This window comes from Pseudorasbora parva, chromosome 12, assembly GCF_024679245.1.
Source record: "Pseudorasbora parva isolate DD20220531a chromosome 12, ASM2467924v1, whole genome shotgun sequence".
Classification (NCBI taxonomy): Eukaryota; Metazoa; Chordata; class Actinopteri; order Cypriniformes; family Gobionidae; genus Pseudorasbora; species Pseudorasbora parva.
Window position 1 is genome coordinate 10,893,372 of NC_090183.1, and position 21,350 is coordinate 10,914,721.

The window sequence follows — 21,350 nt, forward strand, 5'->3', positions numbered from 1 at the left end:
ACCATTGCCTCCTGTTTCATATGTAAATCCTGTTTGTGAAAAACACCACGGAAAAACAAGCGATTCTCAACATAACGGCAACTGTGACGCAATAGCTGGGATCATTAATATGCACACCCCCAACATTTGCATGCCAGCCAATGTTCATTGTTAGGCGGAACTGAACAGCCGAATCATCGGGAGTTCAGCAGGTAAACTAGCGTCACGAGAGGATAGCGAAAACGGCAGATCGTGGAAATAAATGTTATGATCCATGCTGTGCAGGGGATGTGAGGACTTTTCATACCCTTCGCACAGATAAAAAATGTCATAAGTCATGGATGATGTTTATCTATAATCGTATACCGCAACAATTTAATTCAAAGTTGTTTGTTTTCTCGGCTCATTTCACCCCGGACAGTTTTTATAACCTGGGACAATATCAAGCAGGATCCGCTCAGCGTCTAAAGCTGAAGAAAGGGGCAATTCCAACCGTATTACTACAAGGAGTAAGTAGTGATTTTATCCACTTCTTGACTGTCGAACCCATTTCTGATTAAATTGAAAGTTTCTTAGTAAGACAACATTACGATAATATCCCCTGTGTTGTCTAGATCCAATGCAAGATGCTAGTAAAGTAACAATTGGAAACTCCAAATAGCACAACAGTATGTCAAATGACAAAGGTTAACATTATTTTCTGCCAGTGTCGTAATAAAATACAACAGTAGATACGCATGTCGATGCCTTTTGACGGATTGAAATCTAAATTAGCCTAAATTTCATCATCAACACAACTCAGAAGCTAACTATGTTTACTACTACTGTTAAGTTGCTGTAGCTCACTCGATCATTGTAGCTAATGTCACCTTCTCCACCATCTAAGTTGAAACGATAGTCATTTGACAATGCTTCTAGTCAATTCGTTAAATAAATATACATTTTTGAGAACTGAAGTATGATTATTTTTCAGCGGGTGCATAGTAAACATGACACTGACTATTTTGAGTGGCTTCTACATCACTTTGTTTGGCTTAATAATTAAAACATTTTTTTTTTTAAATTTTAAAGGGGGGGTGAAACACTCAGTTTCAGTCAATCTCATGTCAATCTTGAGTACCTATAGAGCAGGGTTTCCGTTGTCCGGTAATTACCGGACATTGGCCGGGAAAAAAATTAAATGTCCGACAAAATGAAATCTTTTCGGTCAAATTGTCAGATTAAAACTGCCTCTTATCGATACCGTAAGCCTGCGACGTGATGCCTTCGCTGTCATGACAGCGCTCCGTGGCTATGGAGGATTGCAATTCTCTACAGCCTGCGAAGCAGAGTATGTGAGCGGAGCGAGGAGTGGAGCGGCGAGATTTTGAATGGAGTGAGGAGCGATTTTTTTTAATAGTCGGAGCGTTCAGGTTTTTACTCGCTCCGAGAGCGCTCCACTACCGCTCCATCACGAGAACAATTTATGACAACGGGCCGGCACAGCACTACATTTTTCGCCAGAACTTGAGCGTAGATCGGCTCAAAAAAATAAAGCCCAACCCTGCCCGAGCCCATGCACCCGAGAGACCGGCCCTGCCCGTGTAGGCTAAGTATCGAGAACGAGCCTGTAATGACTAATGAGCGGAGCGGAGCCGGTGTGATCAGCTCAATAATCCGCAGGCGCGTGCTCATGAACCCACCGGTAAAATGATGTTCGTTCAAATCCAGCTCAGACATGACATAAATCTGTAGCTTACTATACTTGTTGTAGCCATTAAACAATGTTTTTTTTCTTCATATTTATGTTTAAATATTATAATATTATTTTTAGATTTCATCTGATTATGATAGGCTATAAGTGCAAAGATTCAAGTGGGTCAGAAATGATTTTGGTGGTTATATTTAGTTTAATATTAAGTTTTGTTTAGTAAAAAGCCTTTCTTTCGTTTTGTACAAATTGTCTCTTAATTTTAATAAAGGTTTCTTCGGTTAATTGCATGTATTTAATAAATAAGAAATAAATAAATAAGTAGACTAGGTCGCGGAAGCCATCGCTTTCATTGCTCATGAACTGAAGCGCGTCTCAAATAAACTGAAACTCAGCAGGCTTGCCTCACAGACATGAGGAATATGTAGTCTAATATGTGTAGAAACGAAAAGATTTAAATAAGCATAGTGCAGTGTTCAGAACTCACACGGTAAACAACCAGCTTGATACAGATGATCACGGCGATGGGCATGAGCGGGATGTTAAAGTTTAAGGGATTTTTTTTTTTTTACCTTCTACTGAATATGATCGGGTGCAAGCACATTTTAAACAGTTAGCACTTATTCACACACGTAATTTTGTGAGTAAGTAATTTTGTCGTTTTCTCTAATGATTTCAAAAACATCTTGTAGTGCTTACCTGCTTACAGTTATCAGTATACTGTTATATTCTATTATATGATTTTGTCATTTCACACGGTGGCCAATTTAAATGTTACCAACTAAATGAGACATACTGAGTTTATAATTAAATTTATTAATTGCATCTAAACACAATAGTGTTGTGCCAAGATTTTTCACGTGAATAAAGGCAAATAGATTTGCACACTTTGCTTAATCACTGGTCTAGTCTGTTAAACTTGTCAGAAGTTCGTTTCTAATATGCCCTCGTAGCCTATTTTCTCTCTCATCAAAACCGAATACCATCAGTGATTGTACATCAAGAGCAGGAACAGTTTTTGTGCATTTTGTTTCGCGATCTGACCGGAACAAACAGAAAGTCTCTGCAACGGCGTTGTTAGATTAAAGCGCTCGTCTGTGTGAAGGCTGCATGAGCCGCGAGAGAAATCTGCAGCACTGATAACAGCGGCAACGAGCGATCGCCTCTTATTTAACAAACGAATGAAATGATACTTTTCTAGTTAACCAGAGATGTTTTGTTTGTATTAGTTAGGTTAATCCATGAAGCAAGATGTTTTAAAAAAGTAGTGGGGACTTGTCCCACCTGTCCCACCCGCAAATTACACCTATGAGTTAAAAAAATTGGTTGATTGACGTCAATCGGACGTTCATGTTTTTTTTCCGTCTATTTGAAAGTTAGGCTAATAAACATGTTGCATATACGGCCTGATTATGTCATTTTTTTAAAGTTACATAAACTGCTTTCAGGAGTTTTTGACCGGCATATCATCAAAATGTCCGGAAAACGAAAACTCTGCCGGTCACTTTGACCGGCACGATTTTTTTCTAGCGGAAACTCTGCTATAGAGTAGTATTGCATCCTTCATATCTCCGAAAAGTCTTTAGTTTTATCATATTTATAAAAGAAATATAGGCTGTACCGAGTCTTTCCGGAAAAAACTGAGCGCCTGGAGGCGTATCGTGTGGGCGGAGCTAAAGAATGACAAGCGCGCAAATCGGTGACGTCCTCAAGCGTGGAGAAACCCATCTATCTCAGCTAATACAGATAATGATCCACAATCAAATCTGAGGGAGAAATAAATTGAACAGGAGAAACGGCAACATCAGGACGTCCGTCTCTGTGGTATGTAAGTTACTGTATTTAATGGCCTCTCCACATTTCTGTGTGTTTACTCGCAGTGTATGAGGACATGATTCGGTTTATGGACTATTGTATGCGACTAGACCTTAGAAGTAGCAAGCAAAACGGTTTTGCACGTCAGAATACTGTAACGTTATACAGAGAACAACAATGGAGTAACCGTTAGCGCATTTGAATGACGAAGCACGCGATCGTGTCGTTTACTGATGTTTACTCATGCGACGGTAGCCAATAGCAGAGACATTTGAAGCAGTTTAAGTTAACTCACCGTCGAAGCTTTATCGCTGGGACCACTCCGTCAAAAACACACTTCTTTGGTATGATTTGGTAAAGTCCTGTGACAGCAGTGGCGTGTAAATCCATTTTGAGACGCAACTGAAACGATGTTGTCAAGCTTCCCGTCATTTCTGCGTTCAAATCGGTTCAAATGCAGCGCTGCCTTCCCGGAATGCTGTGCTGAAGCGTTAAAGTCGCTCGACGTCACCCATAGGAATAAAGTGGAGCGCGGCGCCACATAAGTGTTCACGGACGACTGGATCTGCATCTGAGAGACTGTTTACAACGTGCTCTAGTCACGCGCGCGCGCACCCTACCGGGAGAAGAGCCCGTACGGCCCATACAAGGACCTTCCGCTCTTATTAACGTCAAGTAGACCCATACTCGAAAAAAACTCGCCGAAACTTGTGAGAAACCGGAAGGAGTATTTTTGACACAGAAATACTCCATCAAACGTCCAACATTAGTTTTTGAAACTTTGTCTATGTTTAGGATGGGAATCCAAGTCTTTAACAGTGTAAAAAGCTCAGTATGCATGAAACAGCATTTCACCCCCCCTTTAAGTCCGTACTCTACTGTCAAACTGTAACGTTACTGTAAACAACATATTTACGCGCTACCCAGTTCAGTTCGTGATTCAAAGTTAAGAAGCTATTATTGTAAAATTATTGTCATTACAGATGGTATAGATGTGTTAGCTGTCATTGAGCCGTGCAGTGAAACAGCCAAACAGAGCAAAACTCTGCATTAATATGCATGACCCTTCCAAATAAGGCAAAAATAGAGCATTACACCCTAGGGACAATTTCTAGGGTTGTAAATGGATCTGTAAAACTTTATCAGGACAATATTTAGCTTAAATAAGCCACATACCCTCTATTTAGATATCAGAGAACAATTTAAAATATTGTTTCAAATCATTCTAAACATTGTAAATAACAAGCAGTTCAAAACAATATTAACGAATAACATGACAAAACAAAAACACATTACTAGAATAAATCAACATAAATATGATGAATAAAACTATTTAACAAATATTTTGACATTTTATAATTGTATTTAATATTTACATTTTTATAATTATGACCTTTTTTTTTTACTTCAAATGTTTTATTACGTTTGTGCTTGAAAATAACTCTTACTATTCTTAATTCGTCTTGTTATTTTGCATTTTAGGCTTTTTTAAAGCAGAAAGTACATTCTGCACATGTATTTGATGCAAGTGTAATTGTTTTTTTAGAGATGTGTGGTAAGGTTAATCACTGCTTTGTGACTGCAACAAAACAAAAACAAACAAAAAAACAATCCCTCTCCCTGTTGAGGCTCTGTTATAAAGCACATAAAACAGTATTAGTTTAACTTAACATGAATAGTTAGTAAGTAATACACCAGTAAATTACTTTAAAAGCGATAACGACGTTTCTTTTGATATTTGACAATAATGGAGTTCTGCCCTCTCTGCAACTTTCTTCATGAAGTAGTAGCGGTGCATGCGCGATCAAGTAGAGTCAGCGTAGCTCACAGCGCCCTCTGCTGGTGAAAATAATCCCTACACCATTGCGCCTATAACCAGCTGGTATGTTGGTTGGACGGGTTTTTTTTCTTTCTTTCTTTTTTTTCTTGCAATATATCTGCAGATTGTTTTGAAAAAGCTGTAAAACGGGGACATTCCAGGACTGTAAAACGGGACTGTCCCTTGAAAACGGGGACGTCTGGCAACCCTACAGCTAAAAAAAAAAGCTCTCATCTTTGCTAAAAACAGTAATTTTACACTGAAAATATGTGGAGTAGAATTTTTTTCACCCAATAATTGCTAGTAAATTTCACAAATAATAAGGCTACAAAAATGGTATGCTATGTAGGCTAACACTAAATTCAGCATGAAATTAAAGTTGTAATAGACTTTTCTTTTGTGACGTATATCTGAGCGAAATGGCTCCTCGAAAAAGAATAAATGTAAGGTGAGACCAGATTTTGTCCATGGGTAAGTCATTGGATGACTGATGATAGAGCTTTGCCATTGTTGTGATCTTCTAACAACGTCATCATAGAAAAGATCTTGTTGATTGAAGGGATCATGAACTGTATTATTTTATTGTTCTATAATGTTTCAAGGGATGCACTTATAATCTTAATAGGCCTATGAGTTTTATATCAAATATTGTCATAATTTAGCAATAAAAGGCATTTTCCTACCCAGATTTTAGCCCTCTGATATGAACGCTGTTTTAAGGGCCGTCTGCTGTGAGACTTTAGTGTAAACGCCCACTGCTGTGAATACCTAACATCTTTATATTTGAAATAGCTATGTATTACATGTGGAACTCACTCGAAAACTTATATCATGTTTTTACTATTACAGCTCTCAAGGCTAATTGTGAAAAATGTTGATTATAGCATTACATTTTTTTTTCTATTATTGTAGCCGATCACACATCTTAAGCACATGAATCCCCTTATCATTGTAACACGGTTTCTCCAACTCTCACAAATGCTTTCATCATTACAGTGCAAACACAATGTAAATAAGAGATTCATTTATTAGAATGGGAGTTTTGGCGAGAGGAAGTTTTCGGCTCTGAAACGTAAAGAATTTTCTTAGTATGATTACCTCTTATATGTCAATATCCCAAGGAAAATTGTATTTCTCAATTCATGAACCATTTAAAAGATTAATGAGGGCACAGATAATGACAATGGGCCTCATTCATGAAACACGAGCAGAACGAATTTGTGTGTAAATCGTTCGTAAAGCCGCTCTGACGTAAATTTTCGGATTCATGAAAATGTTCATATTTTCAAAATGTTAGTTGGCACGAAATAAATATACACCTGCTCCCTACCACGAGTAAATGGTGCGTAAAACATTTGAATGTTCTGTTCTAATTTAGGCAAACTGATAACATTGCATTTTGATGCACCATGTAGGGCAGGCCTAGCCTAGAAATCTAGACGCACCCTAGCGGCAGCAAATTTAATCTGCCCACGAGTGTCGTCTAGCAACTCTCAAAACCTTTCTGAGCTGTATTCCCCCCACTCTGGACGGGCCAATCACATCGTGTATAGAGTCTAGTGCCCTTGCAAAGCACTTTCAAGCGCCACCAGCTGGCCATTTTCACAAGAGCACCAGGTGTTTAGCTGGCTAAAACATGCCTTGGTGGACACACGATCATTTAATATTTATCGCTAGTCATATGGCCAATTAGTTTCTTCAACATTTATGCAAAATCCTGGATCCAAACCTGAGAAAGAATTCTAGAAGAGTCTACAGCGTTCCTGGTCACGTCATTTGCATTTGTAACTCATGGGCGGGGAATATGCAAATTATGAATAAGAGTGCACCCGCATCCTTTTTACACATGTTTGGAATTCACTAAAATACACACTTTTAACTAACGAATCTGTGGTATTAACCTTATTTTTTACGGAAATACGGACACGGCCATTTGACGTTTTTTTGTGTGAGACTTCCGGTCTGGCACTTCCTAGCTAACCAACTTTTCATCGTAGAACAAGTGTTCATTTGTAACAACTAACTCATCGTTATGGCTTCGAGGAAGACCGGGATTGGTTGTGCAGTTAGAGGTTGTCATAATAACTGGTACAAACGAAAGATTTAATTGGAGTGTTTTGTTCATCAAACGCGTACGAGAGCTGAATGTGGATGCGAGGCGTCCCCTATGACCTTTACCCCCCGCCGAAGAATGAGGAATCCCTTCGCCTGTGGTTAAAAGCTTTAAATTTGAAGAAACCAACGAAGCGACCGTATGTTTGTTCTTTTCATTTCATGCACACAAGACCTACAGAGGACCATCCGATACCAGAAAAGTGGCTGGGCTACGAAGTCCCAATAAAAAATCCAAGGAGACGTGTTAAGAGGTTAGCAGAGACAGGCAAGATAACGGATTTTTAATTGCTACGCAAGGCAATGTTAAAGGAACTGTATGTATATCACTGACAACAGTATATTATAATTTAATATATTTGTATTTTTTTCATCCCTGCTAGTAAAAAATTGGAAGCAATAAATGCAATATAATTATTTGAATTAGCACTAGTACAGGTGTTGCTAGATTAGCTTGGTGCTAACGTAGTTTAAAGTAGTCTAGGTATGTTTTATGCTGTTTGCTAAACTAAGATCGCTGCTGCGTGAATGCAGGATTTCCCCTGACCCGCGACACAATAGTGCCGGTTGATGTAGTCAGAATCCATGCAGAGTGAACGTCAGACTTGCTTTGGCTTGGTTGGACATCAGCCTTCATGAAAATCAGGTCATCGATGTTATTATTGATTAACACCTTGCAAACTTTTCCACTGTGGAGGTATTGATACGCCTCAGTACTTTTGTAATTGCGCATTGTAGAAACCAAGTGACAACACAAAAGAATTAAATATGTCCTCATACGTTATATGAGGCCACTTCATGTCATCCTCCCACTCGTGAATAGTTTGAGGGTGTGGCACTGACCTGCCATTTCGATTATGCAGCGATTTATGGAAATGTTCCCACGACATAGTTCCCTAATTTAGTTCAGATAACGTTAGTTAGCCCAGGGAAGCAAGGGAACAGAAGCGCCGCACAAAAAACGGAAGTTGGACCCATGTTTACTTTCGCGTTCGAAAATAAGGCGAATACAAAGCGTTTGTGAAACTGGAGCAGAGTTTTCGTAAAAGTCCATTTAACGCACAAATTACTCCGAATTTGCTCATATATTTATGAAAGTTTCACGAATGAGGCCCAATGAGATAATGATGAGCATGGATACATCATTTAGAATAAATACTCAATAAAAATAAAAACAATATTCTATAAAAAATAAAAATAAATCAAGAATTGTCTTGAATTGTTTTAAATAAATGCTTCTTAATAAAGAACAGTATTCTTTCGTAAAACATACCTCAATAATCAACTTCAAAAAAACATTTTTTTTTTTTTTTTTTACATTGTAGTAAACAGATTTCCCATACAGTGAAATCTCAGTATTCAGTAGTGATTTCTGGGCTGTCACACCTCCTGAATTCAGTCACTGACGTTTGTTGATGGTAGCCATGTTAATAACAAATGCATGTAAGTGAGCACTACCCTGTCGCTCGTAACAGATGGTCCAGTAAGAATAGCCCGGCCATTAGTGTAGTATTTATACACTCATCATTAATCTACCATTGAGCTTGTTGGCTTTCATTTTCAAAAATAGACAAGCAGGAACAGAACTCATGTTAAATGAAGGACGTAGCTCTGTCTGTGACTTTTTTGGAGGTAACCTTGGAATATTGTGTTTGTGTTTAATAAGGTTAATAAGGACTGAACTTCGCACCTTCTGGCACACCTGTGGAGCATCGACCCAAAGCCCCTGGGAGTCAAGCTCGGTTTCACCACCATATGGCTGCATGTGACAGCTGCCCATAAGTACCGATCGAATGAACAGTGTTTCCTGTCTGTCTCGTGTAGCCAGACAAATCACATTCGCTCAAGATTTTATCTGGAGAATCACGTCACAATGCGAGTTTGGATGGCTGTGAGCACACACAGACAAAAATACACACATTAATATCTGAAACGTTTCAAGGGCATAACTCTTTTCCCAGAATGCAGAAAATTCTATTACATGTGCTAATTTAACAAATTAAGGAGCCCACATGAATTCCACGCATTCCAAGACAGAGCAACCTTTTTAACCACTTTGAAAATGGAGGGAACATAATGCCTGAGAGAGTGACCTTAAAGACACGATACGTTTTTGCAAATGGCAGGTATTTTCAACTTTCATTCATGTGATTTCAATCACTTCTGCTTTAGAAAATTTCTGTTTTTTAATATGCAACAAATCCTTGCCGGATAGGGGTGTAACGATACCCTCAAGTCACGATTCGATACATATCACAATACTGAACTCAGAATATATTATTATTGCAATATTCCAAGACATATGGTAAAAGGTTAATGGGATACTTCACTGCTTTTTCATATTAAACTATGTTATTCCCTTAACTAAAACGAGTTGATACATACCTCTCTCGTATCCATTAAAAAAACATTTACTGTTTATTAAAATGTTACATTTTGCTATTACATTGGGGGTGGAAATGAATATGCTTAGACTTAATGCTGGTAACCCAATGCACAGGACAATGGTGACACCAGAATAAAATTATTAATGATTCTGAAACTGAAAATACAGAATTATTTTAGATGAATTTGACAAAATTGTCCTGTTTATTGTTCAAAGTTTTAGACATCCTGAGCTTATTGCATGTTTGTTTATCTTGTGCTGTGTTATTCTTCATTTGTTCCATTGCCAAAGTATTGGGACGCCCCTCCAAATCATTGAATTCAGGTGTTCCAAACACTTCTATAGCAAAATGGTGTATAAAATCAAGCACTTAGGAATGCAGATGCTTCTACAAACATTTGTGAAAGAATGGGTCACTCTCAGGAGCTCAGTGAATTCAAACGTAGTACCGTGATAGGTTGCCACCTGTGCAATAAGTCCATTCATGAAATTTCCTCACTACTAAATATCCCATGGTCAACTGTTAATGGTATTATAACAAAGTGGAAGCGATTGGGAACAACAGCAACTCAGCCACAAAGTGGTGGGCGGCGTAAAATCACAGAGCGGGGTCAGTGCATGCTGAGGCCAGAGTACACATAATTTGCCAACTTTCTGCAGAGTCAACAGCTACAGACCTCTAAACTTCATGTGACCTTCATGTTAGCTCAAGAACAAGGCATAGAGAGCTTCATGGAATGGGTTTCCATGGCTGAGTAGCTGCATCCAAACCTTACATCACATGTGTAAATCACACCGCCACTGGACTCTAGAGCAGCAGAGACATCTCTCTGCAGTGACGAATCACACTTCTCTGTCTGGCAAGCTAATGGACAAGTCTGGGTTTGATGGTTGCCAGGTAGAAAATACTTGCCTGACTGCATTTTGCCAAGTGTAAAGTTTGGTGGAGGGGGGGCTTATGGTGTGGAGTTTTTTTCAGGTATTGCGCTTGGCCTCTCAGTTCAGGAATTCTTACTGCTTCTGCATTAGGGATGGCTAAAACTAAACATTTTCTTGACCGACCACCGAGCCTCATCAGCCGGTTGAATTGCTCTGTCGCATCTCTCTGCCGCTCTGCTCTGCCTCCCACTTTCACACACACACACTGTCCCGGCGCCGCCGTCTCCCTTCCACTCACGTCACTTTTTTAAAATCTCCTACAGTGCGAAACATGAGTCCCACAAACGCGGCACCGAGAAGCTTGTTTGTAATCGGAGGACAAATGGCTCCTTAGTTTCGAAATGGTTCGGGTACAAGGTGATCGCGTTGAAAATAAAGGCATTTGTCTAGCGTTAGAAGCTCATTTGAAACATTGCCTCATTTAAGAAAATGACAGCTCCAAGGAGACGCCACTTTTTAGTTTGAGGTAGTGCTAACAATAATAAAGAAATATGATGTGCTACTACTGTATTTAAGCACTGTATCACACAACTTACATCTGTCATTCTTTTTGGTGAAATGGTCCCACACTACTTTTCTTTGCACGCTTCATACTGTCGTCTGCCCTGGCTCTAACCTCGAGTGTTTTAGCCTGTTTACTTTTTGCAAACCTTGTAAGCGCACAAACCCAAACGCTGTGACCTCGCGGCAAATGTTTTTATTGGTTTATTAAGTACAAACAGGCGAGTTATGAAAAATTGAGTGTGAGGGATTTGTTCACTTTACACAAAAAGATTTTGGAATGAGATTTCTAACTGTAGTAGCGTTAAGTCCACTGTCTATAATAGCCTAATTTAGAGATCTTTTTTTTTTAACCGACAACTTTGATCGGTTAACGTTGATACGGTCAACCATCGGTCAAATGGTCATCAGTTAACATCCTTATTCTGCATACCAAGATGTTTTGGACAATTTCATGCTCCCAACTTTGTGGGAACAGTTTGGGGATGGCCCCTTCCTGTTCTAACGTGAATGCACAATATTGCACAAAGCAAGGTCCAAAAAAACATGGATGAGTGAGCTTGGTGTGAAGAAACTTGACTGGCCTGCACTGAGTCCTGACCTCAACCCGACAGGACACCTTTGGGATGAATTACAGCGGAGACTGCAAGCCAGGCGTTCTCGTCCAACATCAGTGGAACCTTGTGGAAAGCCTTCCTAGAAGAGTTGAAGTTGTTATAGCTGCAAAGGGGTGGCCAACCTCAATATTAAAACTAACGGATTAAGAATAGGATATCATTAAAGGTATTGTGCATGTTAAGGCAGGCGTCCCAAAACTTTTGGCAGTATGATTTCAGTCAGACCAAAGAAGGATTCATGTTTTTAAAATGTCATTTGATTATGCAACGTCATGTACACTTAAATATACTTTCACCAGCACAGCAATATCACTTTAAGAAGTCTAGCTGACAATAATAATAATAATAATTATAATAATACTAATAATTTGTTACATTTATATACCTCTTTAATCACTTTACATGGAAGGGGGGAATCTCCTCAACCACCACCAATGTGCAGCATCCACCGACGGCAGCCATATTGCACCAGAATGCCCACCACACACCAGCTGATTGGTGGAGAGGAGTGATTAAGCCAATCAGGAGAGGGGAATGAATAGGAGGCCATGATGGACAGGCCAGGATGCCAGGGTTACACCCCTACTATTTTCCTAAAGGGCATCCTGGGATTGTTCCAAGACAACATGTAACCTCGGTTTAATGTCTCATCCGAAGGACGGTGCTTTTAGTGTCCCCATTATTATACTAGGGTGTTAGGACCCACACAGACCACAGGTTGAGCATTTATTGCTGGCCTCACTAACACATCTTACAGCAACAACCTAGTTTTCCCAGGAGTTTTTCCATCCAGGTACTGGCCTAGCTCAGCCCTGCTTAGCTACAGTGGGAAACCAATCTTGGGTTACAGGGTGATATGGCTGATGAGCATTTTGAGCATTTTGTTCATGTAAACGGATTCATTGAGCAATGACTGCATAAATAATTTATCTACAAAAAGTATTTACTTACTTTTAAACATTTTGCCAGTAGCCTACACCCAACAGCCCTTTACTATGCAAAGTGTGAGCTTCTGAGAATAACACTTCATAAGATAAATTATTTGACAATTTACTGCAATTTAAAGCTATGCCTTGCATCAAATCTCATCGAGACAAGATTTATTCCTAAATTACTGAGGCTGTGAATCTTCACCTGTGAAGACCTTTAACATGGTAAACGGTAATCATTTGTGAATGCATTTGCATAATTATTTCTATACTGAGAAAGTTTACAGTATATGAATACACCAGAAAATAGTCACTAGATTGTTCCAGTTCTGTTTGTAATTTCCATCATCCAAATTCATTGTTTTATTTCAATTATGTACATTAGCTAACTTTAAATGGGTAAATCACAGCTGGCACTGCTTTTAATAAAACTTGTCTGTCTACGCAGTTAAAAGACAATGTTTTGTTTTAAATTGGTACTAGAGGACTAGACAAACAGAGAAAAATGGTGGTGGCATTCCCTTTGGCTAAAAAGATAGGGTTCTTACACCCATAATGCACTGGGCTCGATCCTACTGTCTTGTGTTCATTGCTCGTTGTGCGTAGGGATCATTGTTCAAACACTGAATTTGATGTTTGTTTCTTTGCAGCTGGCAACTCCAGCCCCATCCAAATTTGTGGGCTGTGTTCTAAATCTTTTGCACCCCTAGGATATACCGCATAATTGCCTACTGTTTGATGCAAATGCGTCAAATAATTGTGTAATTATTTGAAGAACATAAAACTGTGGCTTTAGGCCTAAACAGATTTAGGTCAAAAGTCATAAAGCAAACTGATATGAAGGCTTTGGTAGATCTTAGTCAAAAAAAATCTACATATTGTGTCCCTAATGTGCTATTTTAAAGGTTCCTAAATTTGGGATATCTCCTAGGTTTATCAAGGTGAAAAACATTTCAATGATCTCATAATATACATTGCAGCATCCCCTTTTTTCCCTCAGTTAACCCCTCCTTTGCTTACTCTGGTGCTATCTGTTGTGATTGTTCTACTGCTGAGGGCACATGTTAATATATATAATGATACGAACGATGCATGATGGCGTCATTTTTACTGTATCAATTCAAGCCTGTGTCCTTATCCTTTGGAAGCACATGCTAAGCGGACAACACAAACCAAACTCTTCCAGGCCTCAGCTACAACCACAGTGTTTGGGAGCTTGTCAAAGTAGACATAGTCACAATGAAGTAGGCGTTGACGCAATGAATACCATATGCTAGCAATGGCATTATGCAAATTTGTAACAAACCTATACTGGAACTGCAGAATTGCTGACTTGTTTAGGCAGTTCAGAATCAGTTCTTTTTTTTTGGAACAATAACTCATTTATTGTACACTTTAAAATTTTACACACTATATGAAACAGGTTCACTCTAAATAATGCTGGGTTATTTTTTAACCCAAAATGCTGGTTTAAGACTGTTGGGTAATTTTTGTTGGTTTATTTGATCACATTTTAAACACCATTGGGTAGTTTCAAATTTCCAGTCGTTGGGTTAAACCTGCTGGGTCGATTCTAATGCTTGGTTGATTCTAACGTTACCCAGTGCTTGGTTGTTTCACGTGCTTCCCGCCTCGGTTCGTTTAAATTCAATCCCAAACTGTCATTTTGAAAGGACAATGCAAAAGGCAAAGCCACTGGTTGCAGATATAACTAAAGATAAGTTCGTATATTTTCATTAATAATCATTTTAATTAGCATAATTATAGTTTTTTTTTCTTCTTCGCGGCAACAAATATAAGATTACATGACGTTAAGACGACAAAAATTTTACCTCAGAATCCGATGCAATGTACTGACTCGTGTTAGTTTAGGTAACGTTTGGCATGTGAGACGATAGATTAATACAGTTTGTGATTACACAGAACCATGATCCCCATACGATAGTATGATCTGTATTGCATCGACTCACAAGTAGACTATATTCGGTCCCGCAGCTGCGTTCAGTCTCGTCACGCAGGGCTCCAGACTGTAGCCGAATATATACGAGTGTCTGTGTATATTAAATACTATTTAAATATTACTCTTCCATGTTTTGCGTCTCTGTTTGAATGACGGGGGCGCGTGTCATATAATAAACACAGAGACTCAAAGTCACGGCAACCCGTCAAAATAAAAGTTCGATTTAAACGTGAAAAAATTGACAGAATATATTAGGTTTGTAGTTGTCATTGTTGCCAATTTTAACACATGTGTGTATTGTACCATTTGTCAAGCAATAAAAATGATTGTTTTAACAGTCTAAACATGCATTCTTCATTTGTTCTTTCATGATTGTCTAGTTTTACAGTAGGCTAATGCACGAAAGATTTTTTAAAATGCCACTGGGTTAATTTAACCCAGCACGTGTTCTGTCCAATATTTACCCAGCACTGGGTTGCCAATTGGGTTGTTTTTAACCCAGCCATTTTTAGAGTGTTTGTTTTAATTGATGAATGATTGCTTCTTAGATTAGTAACCAAGAAAAGGTAAAGAATCTTAAATATTTCTTATTTGTTTACACTAGACCGAAACCTTTCTGTTTATTTACAGGTTTAGACTGTGAATCGTCTGTAACGCTTCTATGCTTACATGTTGTTCAGGTGTGTGAGCTTGTTACAATGTTTAGGAATTGTAGAACAGAGGAAATAACACTGTTCAGAATGAAAAACAGAAACATCTGCCATCATGCATATTTAAACATGGTGCTCTTCCTAACCACTCAGCTTTATGAGCGTGCACTCTGGAGGGACTTCTCCGATTACTGTCCTTTATTTCTCCTGCTCACCTCCAGGTACACAACTCACACTCCACCATTCAATACCAACTCGCTCGTTCTCCCTGAATGAGCCAAGCAGCATTACTGTTTTATCACAAACACTCTTGCGTTAGCCATTCAATTAGCCCTGCAACATCTTCCTGGCGGCATACATTAGTCATGCCTCCTCTGAGCCAAGTAATGATGGCAGAACAGAGATAAATAGAGGAGAGAACTCTCTTCCTCCTCGTTTTTCTTGACTGAGTAGTGGCATCCTTCCTCTGCTCTACTAGATTAAATCTCAATAATGGCATTAAAGACGGGATAAAACAGTGAGAACCGAACGGAAAACCCCAAGAAACCCAAAATAGGGCACCACAACTTCCTCATTAGCCCAGGAGCTCAGACAAGCTTTCCCTGAAGACCTTCCACTCTCATAGTCTTTATATTTCTCCCTCTCTGACACACACACACACACACACACACACACAATCAAAATAGACTCCCGCGTACTGAGTGTCTAAGGAATGAGGAATAAAGCGCTGAGGTGCAGGATTAGACTAATCCCTGTGGTCTTTCACAGTCTAAAGGAGAGAAATTTGCAGATGAAAGGCCCAATAGTCAGGTGCTCTCAGGAAATCTTCTTTTTTAAGTATTTTAGTGTTGTTAAATATCCTCAAATCAAGATACATTTTACAATACTTCAGAGGAAACATTTCGTAAGATAATTAGACTTGTTTTGAGCGGGGTCCAGAAGTCTGAGCCCGCTAGCTAAAGTGCCTCCATTTTGCATTTCTAATTTAATTAAAAATAGTTGTAATTTAAAAATGTATATATTATCAATATACTAATTTGGGTGACAAAATAAATGTTAAATCCACAATTTCATGAAATCCACAAGTCTGTGAAAAACCTTATGATCTCAAGAGATCATTAGATTTTGTACACATTTTCAATGTAAATTTTCAAACTCCATTGTTCACTTAATTGTTGGCAAATATATGTAGCATTATTTAGCTTTATTTCTAATAAAAATTACAAGGTACTTTCCCTGTCCCTCATTGCGTTGTGTTTTAGGGCTAACGGAAATGTCTGCAAAATTACTGGATAATATCCAAGAAATAAGCTGCCAGTACATTTTACAGATTTTTTTCTTTTACATTTTAGCTTTTGTATTGTTTTAAATATAACACAAGACTAAATTCTTACTTTAAGGCTTTGTGACCGCATTACCACCTCGGGTGTTCATTATTTTTTCAAATAAATCAACGGCCGTGGCCTGTCAGCAATTATTCCTTTACTGTAAAAAAAATTCAGGTCTCCAACTGAAAATTTTGTGTTCACTGAAAAAAAGTGACTGATCGCATCTAAATTTTTCAGTTGGCCGAATTGAATTTCTGTGAATTAAATTGCATCAATTCACAGAATTTCAGTTCAGCCAACTGAAAATTTTTGATGCGATCAGTCACTTGAAAATTTTCGATTGGAGACATCGTTTTTTTGTTGTTGTTTTTTTACAGTGTTGGAGCTGAAAAGTAATAACTTTAAGGTTAAGGTTAAAGATAAAGTTTTTTTTGTGTGTGAATAAAAAAAGGTGTTGGTGGTGGGGGTGGTAGGGGGTCCTTGCGGTATTTATTTCAGAGAAGAGTGGGTCCTTGGAGTAAAAAAGGTTTGAAAACTGAACATTCAGCTTGAATGATAGGTTATATTCATAATAGGGGCTCTTTAAGAAGTATGATTGGCAGTGTACCATTCTTCAAGACTCAAGCAAGCATTCATGGGTCATTTAAACATTCAAATAATCACTTTATTAGCTCCTTGGGGCTCTCAATAGTTCACCAGTGGTGTGACCTGCCTAAACTACTGTGCATGACTGTGTAAGTCTGCCAAAGAGAAAATAAGCTTACAACAAAAAGACCTGTAGTGTAATGGACTCTGATAGATCTGTATTGGAATATAGTCAAGCCAGCCATCTGGCAGCTTGTCTATCTGACAGCTTATTTTATCAAGCTCTGCTTTCAACACATGTGACAGCACTGTGGTGGGGTTACGCGATGGGAAGGAATCGATATGACGGAGCCCAGCCCAACACACAGGAGGAGGGAGAGGAGAGAAGAACATGTCAACAGCAAATATACAGGTCTGCTGTACTCTAATTCCATTCATTTTAATTAGATTTCTTACTGATGTGTCTATATAGGGAGTAAATTGTTTTACGAAGGAGGTTCAGCACTGAATCATCTCACATAGACCGCACTGTAGGTCTGTGCAACAGATAGATTTCTTGTAGACTGTTGCCCCCCTACAGCTATTTAAAGAGAAACATAATTGCACAGCGGGGCCTTTGTTCCCAAAGTATCTCTGACAAGCGCTCCCTTTCAGTGCTACATTTACTCCACTGATATAGAGTAAAGCAGCACCAGATGTACTTGTTTGGGGCCAGATAATAGCCTTCAAAGATTTCACATGCAAATTCCTACTGGTAAACCTAGCGGTTAAAAATCGCTGCTGGTACCTCAAAAATGTGAGCTACCTTTCAGAATGACAAGCCACACTAAAAATGGTAGGCTACCTGCTAGTCCCTTGAGCAGCACACTCACACATGTATGCCGTACGCATATTAGCACATTAAAGTAATACTATGCACCCTATTAATACATTATGGGATAGAACAGGTACAAATGTGGACAAGCTGTTACACCCCCATTTTTCCTCCTGACAGTCGACACATAAGTCCAAGTTATATTTCTTCCTGACGAGATGTGCTACCAGTGTTGTAGTTTTAAAATGACAGTTTTGGTAAGATCATCTTAATTAGATTTTCAGAACAGGTTCGATTTGCATAGGTCCCAGTGTTTCCTACATCATTCAAGTTGGCATATTTTAATGTCATTCATTAAAATATAATTACAACAAATATACAAGACTGAGTCAGTAATAGGCTACTGATTTAAAATGTCAGATTCGTAGCACAATACGACGTGCTCAATATCGAAATCACTTGCAGTTTAGAAAGTTCAAATGCTGATTTAGTGCTGTCTCTGAAGAATTCAGTGAGTTCGTCCAAACTGGGTGAATTCGATAATTTGTGATGTCGTTTAGTCATTTTCGAACGATTCCTTAAAAGTAATTTGTTCCTGAGTCAGATAGCCGACCGGTGGCGTTGCATGTTTGCTTTTTTGTGACAACCGAAAGATGTTTGTTTGCCATTATTTTGCAGTCCACTTTTTTAAAAATCTCATTACATCCAATGTAGCCTATAACCTACACAAACACTCAACTCGGATTAGATGTTTTAATGATTGACCCCTGCTTGACCAAGGTGGACAAAACATTAATATGTGTGAGCTATACTAAGTTATTCTAAATAAAATCCCAGCTCAATGATTAATTAGTAACCCCATTAAAAACAGACAAACTTGCGATAATAGACGCGCAAAGGTGCACGGCGTTGGAGAGAGTTAAACAGAGCCAGCCGCGTGTTCGGGTCTCTTACCGGAGCAGTTCCACCCGGTGGGTGTTTGACAGTCGCTCAGCGATGATGGGAACGCGCAAAGTTGTTTCAGTGGTAATATGCAAAAAAAGCAATAGGTCGTAAGTAAAACTAAATGTGTCCAATTCTCCTGCCGCGGTCTGCGTGTCTGTCGCAGCACAGCGCAAAGAGCCATCTCAGTTCACCGGGAATGACACGGAGACATGAACCGAGGGATCCGATCCCACGACGAGCGCAGGCGACACAGATCTCAGCTGCGGAGCAGTGATACACATCTTCCGGGCAATGCTGCGATGATCCCCATGTATGTAGCCTATGTGCTCTGATACCGGTGCGGTTGGACTGTCTTGACAAGTGGAAGTGTCCGGTTGCAGTGATGAAACTCAAAGCGGAGATGGAAAGATATTTACATCCAAGCATGGACCTGAAAAAGCTGTCCGGATCCACTAGTTGATCATGCTGATCACTCCATTCTGAGAGGAAAATAATGCTAAAGCGCTGGCTTAAGTATCTCTCTCTCTCTCTCTCTCTCTCTCTCTCTCTCTCTCTCTCTCTCTCTCTCTCTCTCTCTCTCTCTCTCTCTCTCTCTCTCTCTCTCTCTCTCTCTCTCTCTCTCTCTCTTCCTACATGAGGTCTGTCTGAGAGTGTCTTGTTCGGCTGGTGTCTGGCTCTGACTGTGAGGATGAGGGTGATGATGAAGGTGAGAGGAGGGCACACGGTGGCGCGGATTGGCTATATCGGGTGTAGCGGGTACCGAGCCGTGTAATACAGCATCACAAGCGGAGATCAGAGTGCAAGTGAGACTTCCTTCAGTTACCCCACTCGGTAAAGAAATCAGCCTACAAAGATGTTTAGGCTAATCAAGTCATTTTGACAACAACAACAAAATGCTTTAGCTACTCGATAAATGTAGTTTTCGACGTAATAGGTTGGCCGTTTTCGCATGCCTTCAGACATTTTTGTTACTTTTGCAACCATCTGAAAAACACAGTTGCAAATGTAAGCAACTAGCTGATACCGCCGGATTGGCGAACGAATTGTTTGAACGAATCACTTGAGTCGATTCCTTTCCATGTAGGGTCCATCAGACGGGTTCGCAAAGCGGTCTGAACAATTCATTATGCGAATCGCGAATCTGAATCAACTCACAGAAGCACCCCGCGAGACGGAATTGGAAGAAGAGAGTGTTCATGTATGGTTTTAATCTGAGATTTTAAAAATTAGTTTGACACATGTAAGGCTTTAGTATTACCAGAGGTGTGAAAAACTTGATAGAAAGTCTATTGAACTGTTTATATTTGTGATATCTGGCAGTTCAAATCCATGCAGGCCCTGGTTTACATTTGTGCCATATAATTGACCTAATAATATTATATAACTGATAAACCTTAGCAGTTTAAAATGTCTAATAGCATCTGTAAAACTCGTTCAAGCAGAAACTGAACACTCAATTGTCTAAATTGTTATAGTCAGGCATAGCATAAAAGAGAATTAACACCATAATAATAATGGGTTGGCCTACAAAGTTGTTTTTATGGTATTCGCATCCTGCAGGGGTGAGAAATAGTGATAATTGCCTCAGCAATCCCATTAGATTACAAAACCAACACTTGCAATGCATTCTGGGAAAACAGTATTCCATACAACATTCACAGCTAAACATTGATTAAGCATATGCAAGTTTCACTGTCCAAAGGAAATGATGCATAAGCACTTTTCTTCTAACACCCTTGCGTATCTCAGCGTAAACATTTAAATGAGTGAGTTTGCATGCTTCTCTGTGTTTCCTTTCATCAGTGAAGCGGTGTGTCAGTCATAATTATCTGTCCGTCAGCTGTTCTCCTCTCCTGTCACACCTAGTTTGCGCTTGTTCTCGGGATAAGGATGCATGGCTTAAACTCAATTGATTTCCATTTTTCTACAACCCTGCTCAGGTTTTGCATTATTTCTTTTCTGTAGATTTTTCTTCCAGCTTTGTTTTCAATAACTCTGTTGACTGTATGATCAGCTGTATCCTTGAGCAGCGATTCTTAAACTTTTTCAGTTTGCTGACCACTTCAACAGTAAAACCCTGAATCTGGGCAAACCACCAACTAACTGAAACCTACGGTTTTACAGCAAATAATGTACAAATGATCCTCCATTTATATCAGAGTCTTGAAATAGAATCCCATAAATTGATCTATAATTTTGCCAGACTGCAACTTTCACTATCTAAGAATTTGGAACACACACTTACAGTACATATCGTGATATTTAACTATGAGTAACTGAG

The 21,350-nt window shown here is 39.1% G+C and overlaps 1 protein-coding gene across 2 annotated transcripts in view; it reads right to left on the reverse strand.

The window, feature by feature from the left end:
* Nucleotides 1-19,561, reverse strand: part of tmeff2b (transmembrane protein with EGF-like and two follistatin-like domains 2b) — a 102,711-nt gene extending 83,150 nt beyond the window's left edge. The window contains exon 1 of one of the 2 annotated variants that reach the window (XM_067459059.1): nt 19,079-19,561. In XM_067459059.1, the coding sequence (XP_067315160.1) occupies nt 19,079-19,250 (172 nt within the window). In that variant the 5' untranslated portion in view covers nt 19,251-19,561. The remainder of the gene's footprint in view (nt 1-19,078) is intronic. The other variant, XM_067459060.1, reaches the window with a different exon arrangement.
* Between the last annotated feature and the right edge of the window lie 1,789 nt (nt 19,562-21,350).